Source organism: Mercenaria mercenaria, chromosome 2, assembly GCF_021730395.1.
Source record: "Mercenaria mercenaria strain notata chromosome 2, MADL_Memer_1, whole genome shotgun sequence".
NCBI classification, from domain to species: domain Eukaryota; kingdom Metazoa; phylum Mollusca; class Bivalvia; order Venerida; family Veneridae; genus Mercenaria; species Mercenaria mercenaria.
Genome location: NC_069362.1, coordinates 71,881,228 through 71,899,780, shown reverse-complemented (window position 1 = coordinate 71,899,780; position 18,553 = coordinate 71,881,228). Strand labels below are relative to the sequence as shown.

The window sequence follows — 18,553 nt, the reverse complement described above, 5'->3', positions numbered from 1 at the left end:
TAATGTAAAAGGGAAGTAATTTAAAAAAAATTATTGTAAGTGAACAAAAGAAAGATCTGCCAAATAAATCTGTTGACTTAAATGAAATTTCAGATCAGTATCTTCATTAGTAACGGAGATATACCCATTTTAATTTGAAATAAAGGGAGGTAATTTGACATAAAATCAGTCCATAGTTATCTACCCTGATTGGCTCAGTCCAACTAATGACAATAATGAAATTTCAAATAAGTTCTATAAGTACTTACTGATATAAATCCATTTTGATTTCAATCAGGGGAGGTAATCGGATATAAAATAACTCTGAACCTACGCTTGGATCTGATTTGTCATGGAATCCAAGAATTATTGTTGTTGAAGTTATTTTGGATGTATGTATCAAATAAACCATAAATGAAGTCTCTATATGGCTGCAAAAGCCAATTTTGGACCTTTAAGGGGCCATAACTCTGGAACCCATGAAGAAATCTGGCCAGTTAAAGAAAGGAACCAAGATCTTGTGGTGATACAAGTTGTGTGCAAGTTTGGTTAAAATCGAATCATAAATGCAGCTGCTATTGTGCAGACAAGGTCAAAATAGCTAATTTTGGCCCTTTCAGGGGCCATAACTCTGGAACCCATTAAGGGATCTGGCTGGTTCAACTAAGGAATCAAGATCTTATGGTGACACAAGTTTTGTGCAAGTTTGATTAAATTCAAATCATAAATGAAGCTGCTATTGTGCAGACAAGGTCAAAATAGCTAATTCTGACCCTTTCAGGGGCCATAACTCTGGAACCCATAATGGAATCTGGCCAGTTCAAGAAAGGAACCAAGATCTTATGGTGATACAAGTTGTGTGCAAGTTTGGTTAAAATCAAATCATAAATGAAGCTGCTATTGTGCAGACAAGGTCAAAATAGCTAATTCTGGCCCTTTCAGGGGCCATAACTCTGGAACCCAAAAGGGAATCTGGCCAGTTCAAGAAAGGAACCTAGACCTTATGGTGACACAAGTTGTGTGCCAGTTTGGTAAAAATCAAATCCTAAATAAAGCTGCTATTGTGCAGACAAGGTCAAAATAGCTAGTTTTGGCCCTTTCAGGGGCCATAACTCTGGAACCCATAATGGGATCTGGCCAGTTTAAGAAAGGAACCGAGATCTTATGGTGATACAAGTTGTGTGCAAGTTTGGTTAAAATAAAATCATAAATGAAACCACTATCATGCAGACAAGAAATTGTTGACACATGCACGGACAGACTGACGACGGACGAAGGGTGATCACAAAAGCTCACCTTGTCACTATGTGACAGGTGAGTTAAAAATACATATCCTAATCACATTGTCTTCAAACAACACAACTATGCAACATAACAATTGAAAACTTAAAGATACCTGACTTACAGCCAACATTTGGTTAACTTCTTATTATCTATAATTCATACTAGTGGTCAAAAATAAAAATGTTACTTTCACTGGTTTTATACAGTAAAAAATATTGATTTTATTTCACTGAAAATTTATTCAAGTGTTTCACTAAAAAGCATAAAATAATACACAATTAATTTTGTTTATAAAATTCTAAAAAAAAAAAGAGAGCACTTACTCATTATATCTGATAATATCTTAATAAAATGTAAATTATCAAGAACAGATCCTATTTAAATCTGGTCAACAGTTTACTTACCTTAAAGGTAGATTGTATTAAATTCCACCATAAGGTTTCAAAATATTTGCTAAGGCTTAATTTACACTTAAACACAAACAGGAGAACCCGTTCTTTCCTTACACCTACCACCTAACTAGTCCAGTACAAACACACATTCATTAGTAAGTCAATATCAACCATTCCATTTCTGAATTTTAATATATCTTTGCATTAAACTGGGAAGTAATTATTCGAAAATACAACTCCATACTGAGTTGTAAAGTTAATATACACGACCACCTGGGACCCGTGCGAATATTGTGTGCAGGCAATTAAGTTCTACTTTGAACATCAAAAACGCAAACTACCACGGTTTTCTATACAGGCTATCATGGAATATGTTCATCTAAATACAATCAGTCTTGCATTAGGCGTGCCTATTGGGACCAGGTTTTCTATGAGACATATACCCAGGTATTTTATTGTAAATCTATACAGAAGATGGGACATTTGTGCATTGTGGGTACATTATTGATTGAATAGCAATCATTTGATCAAATCATCTACATGAAGTATCAAAGTTCAATTGAATACATACAAATTAAGACAGGTCTGTATTTCAAGATTAGTTTAGTATAGTATCATCAATTAAAGAGATAATTTTTTTGTTTAAGTGGACAGGTATTATTAACTTAAGAGTTTAATACTTATTCCTCTTCATAAATGATTAAAATAAAAGTAAATGTTACTTGAATTCCAATCAACTTGCAAACAAATATGATAATAAGGTCAAGTTGCTCTTGAAACAACACTTATTTTGATATTGATATAACTCTTATCCTTCACAGAGACATAGCGAGAAATCTTGGAGGAAAGTCCTTGGGCATGCTTGGTGTTGCTTCTTATTGTTGCTTTGTCACTGCTAGCATAAATTAATATGCAACTGGTACTTTATTTGCATAATATTGTTACTGAAATCATACTATTGATACTTACCCATAGAATGAACTGACCTGTTCAATATGATATGTCACAACACAACATACTGCTGATACTTTAACCTTAGAATGAACTTAGTAGTTCAATATGATATGCCATAACATATCATTCCACTGATACTAACCCAGAGACTGAAGTAAATAGTTCAATATTATAAGCCATAACACACCATACAACAGATATTTCCCTCCATAGAATGAACTAAACAGTTCAATAGGATAAAACATCATACTGCTAATTCTTCACCATAGACTTAACTAGATACTTCAATATTAAAAGCCACAAAACATCATACCGTATTTTGGTGTGTATAGGTCGCACCTTTTCTACCCATTCTGCTGCCTGAAAAAGTTCCTGCGACCTATACGACAGAACATTGCCAGCAGTTTTTTTTTTGGGGCCAATTTTCTGACCGTAGCTCTCGCAAAATTACGTGCATCTGTTACGAACGAACAAAATGGATAAAAAATATCAATATCGGCGGCTTTTCAACCAATAGCGGTTACTTTCAATAAAATATATCGTAAATAACCCATACAGACTATTAAAATTACGAATGACTTTAATTCAAAGATGTTTTTGCAGTCTGAATTACGTTTGTTTCTACTTTCGTTTTACTGGACGCCATTGACATGTACTCCGGGTTGGATAAAATCTGGACAGATCCGTCCTCCATTCCAAACATTGTTTATACTAATTCTTAGCGTATTAAAAAACTTGAAAGATAATTTTTTACTTTTGATTTTTAAATAAAAGAAAAAAATCCAAAAAGAGATATTTTGTTAATCTTTTTACTCAGAATCAAAAGAACGCGGTTAATTACATGACACGGAAAGGTGTTATAATTGCTGTGCAAACAATTCACACTTAAACTTGCATGATAACAGAATGTAAACGCAAACCGTCTGCTGCCAATTAGTGTCAAAAAGCCGCTTTTCTTTGATATAATCTGTTACCGATACTACTGTTGGTACGAAACGGTTGGGAACGAAAACAACACTGTCCGATTTCCACCAATCAGGTTCTGATAATAATTCAGTCCGCGGCATCAATATGGCCGCCGCCATAACTTTTTTGCCGGTAAATATTAAATATTGCTGGGGAAAAAATCCGAAATTTAAATGCGACTAATACGCTAGAAGTTAAATTTTCCGACCATTTCCAGAGCAAAAATTAGATGCGGACTATACATTACTGCGACCAATACACACCAAAATACGGTACTACTGATACTAACCTATAGAATGAACTGAATAGTTCAATATGATAAGCCATAAAACATCCAAGATCGACTTTATGTCTCCATCCAGTATATCTGAAATAGAAACATAATCATAAAAATATATAGTTTGCTACAATTTGTATTTTAAAGCAGTTACTCGCATTGCCTTGACCTTGCTATTCATGATTTAGACCAAAAAAATTAAGTTATAAGGTTCATATAAACATCAAGATATGGTTATGAAAATAACATATTTCCATCTGCATCATGTATCACACAAAATGAAGATATAAACAATTAGCAAGAGAGACCTTCAAAATTAGTTAAGATATTCCTTTACTCATGGTTACAAAAGTTAAAAAGTGCAAAGAGCTTGAAAATACTTCAACCAAAGATAACTTAGAAAATAAACACATTCTAAAAGAAAATCAGACAGAGTTGCAAAGATAGATTCCTTATAGCAGTGTATGAATATATATGGGACTGAAGATTATCTTTCTTTATTTTGTATTACCTTAGGAAAACACAGGGTCTGATCAATGATTCAAGAAAGCCCACCTTAAGGATAAATGTTTACCTACTATATCTATATATCAAAGGTAATACAGTTTATAAATCTTGCCAGATTTAAGGCAGCTTTATTATCTGTAAGCCTTGTCAATATTCAAAATGGAGAAAACAGTAATAAATGCACATAATTAATAAATTAAGAATTATGGTCTCCCTAACCTGTTCATCACTCTTTAGGTATTAACTAGGTAATATATAGTGGTCAAGACATTGAGTGTCCCTTCTTAGTTTAATCTAGTTTCTACTAATCTATTTTAGCTGGATGATGAAGACTGGACCCTGGGCAATAGTCAAACTATTGACTGGCAAACCATTCAATAACTATAATATAACACGGCAATATACGAAGGTAATATCAGGCTGAAACAGTAGTGGTGTGATGTAAGAAATTAACAATAAGTTAGGTAATATTAGGTACTCATGTGTGAGCTACCTTCTCTCATGTAAATTACACATACCTACCTCATGATTTTTCAAAACTTGTATCAAACTATAAACTTAATATGAGCCGTGCCATGAGAAAACCAACATAGTGGGTATCATCCAGCATGGATCCAGACCAGCCTGCGCATCCGCACAGTCTGGTCAGGCTCCATGCTGTTCGCTTTTAAAGCCTATTGGAATTGGAGAAACTGTTAGCGAACAGCATGGATCCTGACCAGACTGCGCGGATGCGCAGGCTGGTCTGGATCCATGCTGGTCGCATACCCACTATGTTGGTTTTCCCATGGCACGGCTCAATTATTGTCTCTAGATGTTGAACTCCATACATCTGCATTTGCTGCGCTAACACAGACTAGAGATAGGTCTTGTAAGAATGAACAGAAAGAAACGGTCAAAACTACCACCAAGGTAAGGCAAGAAAAGACAGTCTATAATCCATAAAGCAACACAAATTAGTATGATTTGCATGTAACTTATTTCAAGATGGTGATGAATGAAATGCGAAAAAGTTCTAAAATTGTATTTATCAAAATCAAAAGTGCAGAGTAATTTCAGAAGCACTAGAAAAAAATTTAAGTCACATTTAATATGGAAATTAGCAAAAAAGCACTGCAATAATAGTCAGGGTTTGGAAGTATATTGAACTGATTTAAATGATTTATCCATTTAGAATTTTATGTCTTACTAAAGGAATGCATTTTTATTGGATCAAAATGATCAATTTATGTTTAATTTCTTTTATCAGTTAAACTTCTCTTCAAACTTAACTGTATGCTAATAAAATGGAATATAAATGAGTTTATTTTGGGGTATAATCAATACTGAATAAATTAGGTACTCAAACCCTCCTGATAAGACATATAAAATGGCTGTATTATCTGCTGCCTTAAATGTATAATGCAAGACATGCAGAGTTATGTTTCTTGCAAACTGATACAGTTGTCTTTCTTTAGTAAATTATTATAAGACATGAAGAATAGTCTCCCTTGGAAATTGTGACACAAGATGTCTCAGGCAGAGAAGTAAAGTACTGAGAATATAGATGTGTTGTTTCAAAGATATGCATTGCATCAGCACAAATTAAGAAAAAGATAAAGATACTGGGAACTGTCCCTCCCAAATTAGTCATTTTAGAGACACAATAATGTAAACATGTATATCAGCAAGCAGAGAAGTATGTGCAACAAGTCTTTTTATATCAGAAATGAAAGTTGTGATTTGATTTCAGTATCTTTAAGAAATAAGTTCTACAAAGAAGGAAGAATAACAGAAAAAAAATTATCTGCTACAAAGAAGGAAGAATAACAGAAAAAGAATAATCTGCAAAAATAAAAACCAAATGCAATGTTGGAGTACAATAACACTGTGAACACTGCAGAATTCCCAAATATATTAATGAAATGATGCCAATGGTATTGAGATAAGTCTGAAAGAAAGCCAGAATGATTAACTGATGATTAAAAACCCCATTTCTCCTCACTTACTCTTCTCCCATTTCTTCCAGTCTAAAAACAGGAGTAAAATCAAAACATCATAATGAATAAAGAGTAAAGTAGTGGCACTATCTAGTGGTGAATGCCCTTTTGGAGAGTGTAGCACTGTATAAGTAGAGGACATGTCTGCATGTCTTGAAAATCGATTTAAACAGCTAAGTAAACCTTCAAATTAGATGAATGACATGCATGTACATTTGTAGAACCTTTGTCATTTCAATTAAATGAGCCGTGCCATGGGAAAACCAACATAGTGGCTTTGCGACCAGCATGGATCCAGACCAGCCTGTTCGCTTTTAAAGCCTATTGGAATTGGAGAAACTGTTAGCGAACAGCATGGATCCTGACCAGACTGCGCGGATGCACAGGCTGGTCTGGATCCATGCTGGTCGCAAAACCACTATGTTGGTTTTCCCATGGCACGGCTCAAATCTATATATTTAGCTGAATTCCTAAATTGAATATGAATATAAAGTATTATTTAAAGAAATTAATAGAACCCTGAATGTTTACAGCAAGTTTATTTTTCCACACACTGAGGATAAAAGTAAAATAATTTTATCAAAAGTGCTGACAGTTACAGAAGCAGCTTTTAATACTTTACAACAAGCGTAAATTAGTTCTAAATATATTGTAATTATGGAAAACTATGATAGTTTCTTATAATATCATTAAATGTCTCTTATAACTCTACCAAAGGGTAGCAAAGTACATGTAAATAGAATTTTTATAATGTTTTAATTATTGATTTTTGTACTTTCATAAAACTTGATACACTATAAAACCATATGATACAACCAAGAGAAACCAATAAAATGATAGTAAGAATAAAAAATTCGGTAATCAATTGACTTTAGCTACTCTATACAATTCCAGATTTATGTTCTTCACAAACATCCCCCCCCCCCCCCCCCCCCCCCCCCCCCCCAAACACACACCACAAAGAACAGAGACTGCATATGAAGATTTTTTCTTACATTTTTGCTCAAGCAGCCAGATATTTTTTTGTTTTGACAACTCAAAATAGTGTGAAGGCTCTAAGTACATGGACACTCAAGGAACAAATGATTTCAAAAATGGGACCAACAGTTTTTCAACAAGAATATTTTAAGTTCCAAATATAACTGTTGTCTAAGTTCCCTTGTCTATGACCATTATGTTGGATCTTGTGGCAAACACAACTTATCAAGTTCAACCTTTGTGTAAAGTTTCATTGGAAATCCCTTCAATACTTAGGCAAGTAAGAAGGGAGACTACACCTTGGTATCAAGTTTTCTTAATTTATGTAAAGTTTCATTGGAATCCTTTCAATACTTAGACAAGTAAAAAGGGAGACTACACCATAGTATCAAGTTTTCTTAATTTATGTAAAGTTTCATTGGAATCCTTTGATAAAGCTGAGACATCAAGTGTTTTGGATGAACAAAGTACTGAACAAACTACCGAACAAACTACCTAACAAACTACCGAACAAACTTCTGGACAAACTACTGTACAAATTAAAGAACATACAGATGGACAATAAAACATTGTTTTTGAACATGCATCAACTAATTCTATATTCTTAAAGTGTAAAGTGCTGATATAAATTGGAATAAAACAGAAGCGGAGATGCATTTTGATAGATAAATTTTGTTTTCTGTATGAATTAGAGCAATTAACAGAACTGTCTTAATTGATTATTTTATATTAATCTTTTTTCACAATCAGCATAATTAAAGAACTTTACAAGCCTAAAATTGGACTTATCGTATTCTGAACTTTCAGATATTCAAGATTGGATTATGTGATTAACATTTACAAAAGCCTAGAATTCCATTACAAACAATGCCCAATATTGTACATTTTACCATGTGAAAGTTTGCATAAAGACGTAATTTAAGTAGGTGTGTAACCTTAAATCTGCCGTTTATCTGGTTTTTTTCCTATTGTTTCCATATATAACAGCTGAGCACGGAGATTTATCTGCTTTTCAATGCATAATTTTACAGTTTTGTCTCGGCTAAATGACCGTTATACATTTCGCTTTCAGTTTTCAAACAACTTTTGAAAATTTACAAGTAGAAAAATGGTTCTTAGGGTAGAACAAAGATATGATTAAAATTAAATACTAAATTGTATGGGCACAGTCCATAAAGAGTTTCAAGTTACAACCAAGGCTAAAAATATTGCCAAGCTGAATGTATGTCCCCATTGTCTTTGTTTACCAATTTTTTTTTTAAATGAAATTGTAGATTCTGTGACAGTTTGTTCATCCAATAAATCAGTTTGCTTTGAAACACGATTTACTTATAAAGTAAAGTTCATTTATAATGAAAATATGAAGCTCTTAAGTTAAATATTTATAGAAGTATTAATTCAGTATTTTGAATATGTGAACAGCACTATTTCACATGAAGGTATTAAAGTACTTGTCCATTTAGTGTAGATGTAATGAAACTGATTGAGCAAAATAAATGCAAATTTTAAATGCAAAATTAATATATTTATGTGTGACTCCACTGTCCCTGTATGCATTTTATATAAACTACTTTAGGCCCATTATCTTAGCTTTTTATCAATCCACACTAAAGGTTCTCATACCAGTACTTCTCATGTTTAATGAGCAGGGTGCTATGCATGCAACAGTTTGATCAAAGGACACAACAAATGGATGGACAAAATTAACCCTTAGCATACTAGATAAATTGTCGTCTGCTGGAAATGTCATCTGCTAAAATTGTAAAGTTCATTCAATTTGCTCCAAAATTGGAAGAAATATTGTCAGAGTAGCAAACAGCTTGAAACCTGATCAGACGCCGATTTAATCGGCGTCTGATCTGGTTCCAAGCTGTTTGCAAAGGCTGTTAAATTCGCCTACAGCAGGCTAAGGGTTAAGATGTTTCAGATCAGTACTTTTCTTTAAAACAAATAAACAGAATGATGATGTTGAAATAGAATGTGTCTAGTCATGTCTTTTAGGTAGATTAATTGGACAATTTACATGTAATTTTTTCACAAGTACTTTCATACAGGTAATCCTGTATAGTGATAAGAAGAAGATCAGGTTTAATCCACCATTATTTTGTTTACAAAAATGCTTAAAACTTTTATACAAACATTTTAATTTGGTTTTACTTTGTATTTACATACAAAATCAGCTTATATTTAACATTTTAAGAAAAAATTCAATATTAAACTATTTATCTATAAATATTTTTGAAAGTCGTCTGAATTAAATCAAACGAACTTGTTTGATCGAAATCAATAGAAAGTTACGATATGCAAACTGTTTTCCATCTCAAATCAGTCTAAACAAACACAATAAAGAATTTTGGTCTTACACACTCAAAGAACGTAATGAATTCTACATTTCACAAACTGTTAACAAGCAGAAATGAAATGTTCTATTTTATATAAAAATCAATTTACATGAAAACCCTTTGGAGGCATAGAATGTAAAACCAGCAAAATAATAGCTGTGACTCGGATTGACTGAGTCTGTTCATGAACAGTAATGAACAGTGCAGCAACTCTCCATGCCACATACCAGCCTACGCTCATATAAAAGGACAATGAATGGCCTCTAAAGGACAAGAAATGATAATGACTCATGGTGACAACTTCTCAGGTTTACGTCAGCAAACTCGATCAACAGCAACAGAAATTAGGATGTGTTAGAATCAAAATAATATATCTCTAACAGTCTTTGCCTTTAAACAAAATCATTATTTGTTGTTGAGATGTGGATTATTTTATCACTTGGCAGGGCTCCAGATAAGATGCATATTAGCGTAAATTATGCTTTGAAATAATGCATATACGCATGTCTGATAATTTTTAAGCCGGCATCAAGTTATTATACACCGCTTTTAATTACACAAAGCGGTTTCAATATGCATTAGACGGCGTCAAGTTGTAATAAATCATTTCATTTTACACTGCACGTACTCATGTTGTGTTAGACGGCTTCACATTGAGCTGGATGGTATCATGTTTTGTTGAATGATTTCATAGTACGGTGCATCGCAACAAGTTTTTCAATGCATCGTTCCATGTTTAGATGGATGGAATAAGGTTTTGTGTTAAATGGTTTCAAAATACAATGCGCTGAATGCAAATTTATTGGACGGGATTGAGTTTTAGACTAGATGGCTTTGAATGCACTGACTGACTTGTTTATGAATGGATTGTATATGTATTAATTTTGGCAGTAACCGCCGCCCATACCCGGCTTGGGCTACAGCCTCACGATATATGAACTCTAAACAATGATATTATTCAACAACAAATCACTGAATAGGATACGTTATATTTCTTAACCATTTAATAAGTACAGTGTGGAAAAGCACAAATGTAATATTTTTTTTATCATGTGGCAGCTTTCTTTTTTTTTATCTGTTATAGACCATGTCAATCCAACCAACATCTTTTATACTTAAATCAACATTAAGGTAAAAGATTTATTACACCAGTGTAATACAAAAATTATGTAATTTCTCCTATGTCAAACATGTGACAATAAATTAACTCCAGCATTTTGCAGAAAAATAGACTTACAAAAGACTGGAAACTGGGTAACTAAGAGCAACAATTAACAACAGGCATATAGAGTAGGATACGAAGTTTTTCTAAAATTTAGATGTATTATTGAAATATTAAAAGTCACAGCATCATCACATGAAAATGATTATGACCAAAAGAGGACAATAGCAGACAGGGTATACATGCAGTTGATATATAGTTTCTAAGGTTGATATATACATGTAGTTTCTGTAGTTAATATATGGTTTCTATGACCCTCAACATACCTTGTGGTGTAAAATGGAATTTAATTCCATGACTACGCATGTGGTCAAGAGCAGCACGCAGATATCTCTGAGGTGTCGTGTTCCCTGAGTTCTGAAAATGCAACCAGTCATATTAATTTGAGTTCTGAAAATGCAACCAGTCATATTAATTTGAGTTCTGAAAATGCAACCAGTCATATTAAATGGAATATTTACTTCTACACTTCATACATATTTCAAGGATGCATTAAGTTTCCTTTTAAGTTTCCTTCTACTGAACTTGTATTCCCTTGGAAATTACTGACCACAAAATTAATACACTGCAGAGGTCACAATGCTTGATAGGCTGCATATGTAAGTGTGCATTTATTGACCTAAACGGCAAAACATTCAAGGTGTGCCTTATGATTCAACAGGATATTTGTTATTCCTACATCCGCTGTCAGTGGACTTTGTCCCATCAGGGATTTATGATGTTTAAGTAACTTCCATTTGGTTGTGTTTAAAGAAAGCATGAAGGTCTCTGACCTCCACATGCATGTACTCCATACCTAAAGCCAATAATATGTATTTGAACTAACAAAAAATATCACTATTCAAACAATAACACACATAAAATTTAAATGGATTACAAAATGGCAAACCTCAAAAAGATATACCTATATAACAGGTTCAGTTTCAACGCAAATTATTTCAATAGAAGTTTTGTAATGCATTTGCACTTCAAATGCACTTTAACTTGAAAGAAGGAGGCGGACTTGAATATAAAACGTATTTGCCTCTACGATCAGCCGTCAATAAGCAGTTGTATAGAGCTTAAGTACCTTCACCCTTACATTTAGTATAAACCTTTTATCATAATCAACTTAACACGTATTACTTTCTATAGATGTTTTCAACGACATTTCAATTAGGTAAAAATCTGATGAATATAAGTTAAAATTATTAAAATGAGATAAGAAAAATGGAACTACAAAAATCGTATGTCTCATATTGCCAAACGATAGTGAGCAAGAGATAGGAACTTTTCTGACACCATAAATGCCCTTCCAACACTTAACGGAAAACCAAAGAAACACACTTGACGCTTTATAAAAATTTCAATTAACTGATAATCTTCTAAATCTCCATTTAAAATATTTTATCGCAAGTGTTTACCGACCTGTCAGTCCATAAAAATTCTTTTCATATAGCAAACAGACACCTTACAAAAGCAAGGACTTAATGGCCATTTATATTTTACTTACAACAAAACTTCCATTTAAAGTCTATTATAATTTGAGACATAAATGTATCAAATCTCCTTACAGCCATATATCACAAGCCTTAATGTAAATACTTGAACCCTAAGTTACAAGATTGAAAGAATATCATTTATGATAGATGTTACGTTTAAAATATAATAAAGCTATCAGAAAGACAAATTATTACTAATAGTTTAGTTTACTTTACATTCTAGCATAAAACTGCTGTTCTTGTCACTTTTGTGGGGTGTTTAAACAAGAGAGAAAACGTGTGTTAACGAGAGATTTTCATGCTCACGTGCTGTTATAACACCTATTTATATATGTGTGTTCCGAGGCAAAGCGTAAACATCCCTTACAGAAGCAAGCCTCTGTGGCGTACATGCTGCTTATTTGCTGTGTATATGCCGCGAACACAGTAGTACACCAGAGGAGTACATTTTACATACACCGCATGCTGCGTACATGCCGCGTACTATTTCGAAGAGTACACAGCATGTACGCAGGAGGTCACTAGTACTCTTCAAGTACGCAGCACAGACTCTGAAAATTTAAGGAGTACACTGCATGTACGCAGGAGGGACTTGTACAAGAAAATAGTACACTGCATGTACACCGCAGATACTTTGAAATTTGTGCAGTACACTTCATATATATGGGAAAGACTTGTACAATTTCTTTTGGCATTTATACTTATTTTTTTTTTTTATAAGTTAAAGTCTGAAGTAAACTTCATACATGTATACGCGTGAGGGACTTGTTTATTTTCTTTTGGTGTTTATACTTTGAATTTTTTTAGGTAAAAGTCTGAAGTACACTTCATGCAGGAAGGATTTGTACATTTTTTTTTTGGAAGCAAGAACTTGATTTCCGAGTAACTTTTATCTTAATAGCATAGAATAGTTCAGATTATTCTGAACAATGAAAATTTGCCAAACTATTTGCAATGTTCATTTGTGAAGCTTACATCTTAGTGATTTCTGAGCTGCACCTTGCATGCAGTGTAAAAATATATTCTTTTTCATTTTGAATTTATCCTGGAGCTTTCTAACTTGGATAATTAAAAAACCTTATTTGAAATTCGTTGCATTACATTTTGTAATACATGAAATAATTACCAAGATAATGCCTCAACAGCGCCCGAATGAGAAGAATTAATAGCTCTCACTGTTATTTGAATACTCTTAAGCAAAACACCATTCTATCATGTTTTATAAAGGCTTTAATGCTCATTATGTTAACTCATTAAGGCCTCACCAAATTAAAAAGTTGTTCATCGGATTTGCCGCTCATATATTTTCAGAACGTTTTTGGCTAATTGCGCTCGCCCCATTGGAAAAAATCAATCCAAAATTTTTTGGTACGCTACTTTTTACAGACATAAAAAGTGTATAAATGCTTATATAATTCCAGTCCTAGATTTTTCTCAGATGGATTTTAATCAAAATAAATACATACTATGCACACATCGTCTATAATAAATCATAACACTTATATTTAGTTGCATTAAAGTTGTTTCCCCTTGATGCAGTTACGCCATTTTCTTCAAATGTTTACCAAATTACATGCTACAAAAACTGATTTATTTCATTGAAAAGTGGATGAAGAAAAGCATACTAATTTATTTGATAACATCAATCTACAATATTTTGGTAAGGGTAAATATCTATTGATGCATGTCACTTATTCTGTTTTCTGTTTTTTTCTGTCCAAATGATCAGCATTTGCATACGAAAGCTGGTGGGGTAAGGAATTTACATTATCACAGCAGTTTCGCCACAAGAGTACACAGCATGTATGCCACAGGAGTATACAGCATGTATGCAGCAGGAGTACACAGCATGTACGCCGCAGGAGTACACAGCATGTACGCCACAGGAGTACACAGCATGTACGCCGCAGGGGTAGTACACGCAGGCTCATTTGCATGTGAAAAGTGTATGTGCCGCGTACATGCTGCGTACTATTTCTCCGGTGTACTTCCCGCCTACTAGATTCCTCCAGCATACATCCTGTGTACTATGTAGTCCACAGCATGTACGCAGCAAGTAGTACGCGGCAGAGCTCCTTTGCATGTCAAAAGTGTACTACAAACGTACTATCGGTGTATGTGCAGTGTATATCCTGTGTACCATTTAAAACCCTTGATTTCAGTACACATCATGTATGCATCAAATAGGCTGTATGTACACAGCAAGAGTATTTCTTCTGTAAGGGATATTACAGCCCAAAAATGGATAATGGAAATGACGTCAACGTGAAAAAACAACTCAGATATTCCCGCGCATTTTGTAGCACTTTAATGACGTTGAGGGATATTGTATTCTTTTTTTTTTTCATTTTATGCAAGAATAGCATTTGCACATGTTCATTTCATGTTATAACATCTTCAGAATCCCTAGGGATACTTGGTACCCTTGCCCTATGGGCTCGGGCACCGATCTATCCCTTGGGATTCTGCAGACGTTACATGAAAAAACATGCGTTATCCCTACAATCATAAATAATTTCAAGATTCCAGCTGATATTTTCACTTCCGTATTATTTCATTTCTATTTCATACAGAGTACCTCACACATTTAATTCATTTTTATAACTTATATCTTGGTAGCAAAAATGCTTAAATCTGAACATTGCAGTATTAGTTTTTGTGAATGAAGACTTCTATGAAAGAAGACTTATAATGGTAAACAAAGTTTATATTGCAATGTTGTATTTTTTTCTACTTCCTTCAATGAGTAAATATATCAAATGACCACAGTTTTAAACATTTTCTTTTGTTTATATACAAGCGCTTATTATTACATGTATAATGCATTAGCCACTAAGAAAACATTTCCTGCATCCCTTAAATAATCTAGAAATATGTACTGACTAAGGTTTATGCTTACCCTAACATTTTGTTGAAGAGTGACACTAGGACAAAGTTTGTCGATGAGCTGACACACAATCCTGCCTTCCTGGACAGTGGTCACTCCGCTACATGGAGTACCCCCAACATCACTCAGGACTGAGTTTACCCAGTTCAAGTACACCTAAAGGCAATAAAACATAATACTTTCATTAAAAATGTTTACATGCCATGCACTTTACAAAAACATTACACCCAAAATATTATGGTGTGCTTTTTTATATGGTTTCCTAGTAACTATTAAGTTTTTTTATCAATATAACCTCACCTTTAAACTGCCCCCAATCCAAGGCTGCGTTTTCTTTCTAAAGCGACTTAACATATATCCATCCATAAATAATTCTCTAGGTTTATTCACAGCACATATCTTTTAAAGTACACAGATAAATTACACTTCTGTGATAACTTTATAGAAAGTGAAACTTTAAAACTCTCAAAGTTCTTCAAGTTACTTTTTTCTTTTACTTCTTACTAGAAAAAAATTAAGGTTCTACATCTCTGACAATTTCATGACAGTAAGAAGGATTAATTTCAGTGCACATAAATCGAATCACCCTTCAATTAACAAGTGGATGCTAAATATTAATTAAAACTCAGTGATACCATTGTTAGGAAGGTATCATAAGTTAACATTATTGCACACACACATAATCCAAGTTTTTAATCAAAGGTTCACAAGCTGAAGTACTGGTTACATGGCAACAAATGACATCACATGTTTGCAGATTAGTTATACATCATGTTTTTGAGTTATTATCCATACATGGCCCTACAAGTATATACTTAATTGATTTATAATGCAATTAAACTCTAACAATGTAATAAAATCCAGTAAGTTTTTACAATACTTTCATTCATAGACATTATGATAAATGATTTTGGCAACAGTATTATATTGTCCAGTGAGCAGAACTAATAATGCCAATTTAGCGGCAATATTTCATCAATATATCAGGTTTCCTGACGAGGACATGGTACCAGGGTCCAATGCCTTGTAATGTTATACTGCAATATTGCTCTATTGGTTGAATTTAACAGACAGTAAATAATTAATGATAATATTTTTTCAATAATTGTACATTTAGCAGGTATGTCAATAAGCAGACTGTGTGCCCAAAGAAAGCACTCCAATATAGGTATTTATGGAGACTCAGGCCATTCTATCAATATTTGATATTCAAATACAAACTTATTTTACTATCATGTAAATGTACACAAAAAATGAGCACTGTTCTTAATTAAGCTTAAAAAATATAAAAGCTGTATAAATCTGGTATAATAATAATTAAAGCAACAACAATTTGCTTACAAAACATCAGCAAAGCATGGTACAAATGTACCTTATTAAGTACAGAACTTCCCTTCCATAAACAAGACATATCAGATTCTGTTCTTGAACTTGGTTGTTTTTCTCACAAATGTATGTCTTTCAACATTTGACATACAGAAATTGTAAAATACAAAATATTAGAGTCATAACTCAAGCAAAAATCTGAAAACTGAAACTGAATAATTAGATTAAACGCCTATTTTTATTCAATGATATATTCAATGGCGTTGTACGTAATAATAATAATTATTAAAACAATATTAATAATGACAATAATAACAGCCTTATTGTAACAAACAGTCATGACTACACCCCTCCCCTTGAGGTCATTTTACCCCTATTGCGCATACCAGTGCAGCATCACATGGTACGCCCAGACGAGCTGCAAATATCACTGAGTCATAACATTTAAACGATATACACAACTAGGCTTTGCACTGATCACTCCTGTGAAGTTTGGTTGATGTATGAGAAGTAGCACAGACATCACAGAATTTTACAAATCAAGGGTCATAACTCCACTGAAAATAACTCAATTGAAACATGCCATTGATATATGGATGAGTTTGGTGCGCTTCAGCCCAGTGGTATACATGGCAAGTAGTGCTTGGCTTGGCACTGATATAACTCATGTACAGTTTGGTGGAAATCTTGCCAATGGTGTAAGAGAATCTGGCAAAACATAATAAAATTTGACAAATAAAGGGCCATAACTCCACTGAAAATCACAGAACTGGAATATTCTCCTGATATGCACAACTAAACTAAATGGCAATGATCACTTTTATGATTCCTCCTGGGTGTACAGTTGCACAGACAAGATAAGATATGACAAATCAAGGGCCATAACTGCATCAAAAATCACTGGACCAGAGCATGTCAATAATATGCACAATTAGGCTTGGCACTGATCACTCCTGTAAGCTTGGTGGAAATCTGTCCAATAATACAACAGAACAAGCCGAAATATCTTAGAATTCAACGAATCAAAGGCCACACTTCCACAGAAAATCTATGAACCGGATTGTGCCAGTGATATGCACAACTAGGCTTGGCAATGTTCCACTTTAGTGAAGTCTAATGAAGTCTAATGTAAAGTCAGGGGAGTTGCATGGAAAAACTTTGTGACAAACAGACTGACTGACAGACAGCACTAAATCAATACGTCTCCAGACATAATGAATAAATCAAATAATGATGCTAATTCATGCACATAGTGCATCACTAAGTGTATTAATATCAGGGCCTCCTCTGGGTTTTTCATACTTGTCGCCAACCTTTTCGCCAATTTGAAAAAGTTGGAGCCACTTTAGAGCCATTTTTGAGCCAAAGTTCTGAGCCACTTTTATTTCTTTTAGTTGGCTGTCATAGTGTGCATAGAGAAATAAAATATTGTAAATACTTTCATTAGGAATAATAACAACTTTTGAAGGTGTATTAGTTTATTGTAGAAGTAAATTCAATTTGTAGTTGGATAAAAAATGACACAAATCATTCTCTAATTTAAGAATCATATCTATCCATGTCAGAATTACCAATATTTCAGGACTCATTTATTTTCGGAAAGGAGAATTCGGATTTTTTTCTATTCTAAAAGGTCGAGTTGAACACTCTTCTAATGATTTTTAAGAAGCCACGGTAGCAAGTGATATCTTCCAGTTTCTGAACATTTCAATTTCAAAGAAATTAACCAGGTCCAGGATGCAAATTGAGGCCGATGTGTTTTAATTTTCGGATCCATCGTTAAAATCTTTTATGAAAACTGAGGAATCAAAAATTATCTTGCAAAAAAGTAACAAATTAAATGTATCTTTCGTACTTATTTAAAATTCGTCAGTCATACAACTGCATGCCACAAACATGACAATCCTTTTTTTTTTTGTAAAAAATCGCAACACATAAAGTACACCGTAATCGGCGTTAATTTTGGTGAATTCTCGGCA

General features: G+C 33.5%; 2 protein-coding genes across 8 annotated transcripts in view; one reads left to right on the top strand and one right to left on the bottom strand.

Annotated features, from left to right (window-relative positions):
- Nucleotides 1-18,553, top strand: part of LOC123564283 (kelch-like protein 2) — a 318,752-nt gene that overhangs the window by 267,713 nt on the left and 32,486 nt on the right. The window lies entirely within an intron of this gene.
- Nucleotides 1-18,553, bottom strand: part of LOC123564281 (serine/arginine repetitive matrix protein 2-like) — a 59,069-nt gene that overhangs the window by 37,345 nt on the left and 3,171 nt on the right. For 6 of the 7 annotated variants that reach the window (XM_053536890.1, XM_045357739.2, XM_053536888.1 and 3 more), the window contains 4 exons: nucleotides 15,261-15,404; nucleotides 11,147-11,237; nucleotides 6,348-6,368; nucleotides 3,865-3,942 (listed from right to left, as the gene is read on the bottom strand). In XM_053536890.1, coding sequence (XP_053392865.1) covers nucleotides 3,865-3,942; nucleotides 6,348-6,368; nucleotides 11,147-11,237; nucleotides 15,261-15,404 — 334 coding nt within the window. The remainder of the gene's footprint in view (nucleotides 1-3,864; nucleotides 3,943-6,347; nucleotides 6,369-11,146; nucleotides 11,238-15,260; nucleotides 15,405-18,553) is intronic. The other variant, XM_053536889.1, reaches the window with a different exon arrangement.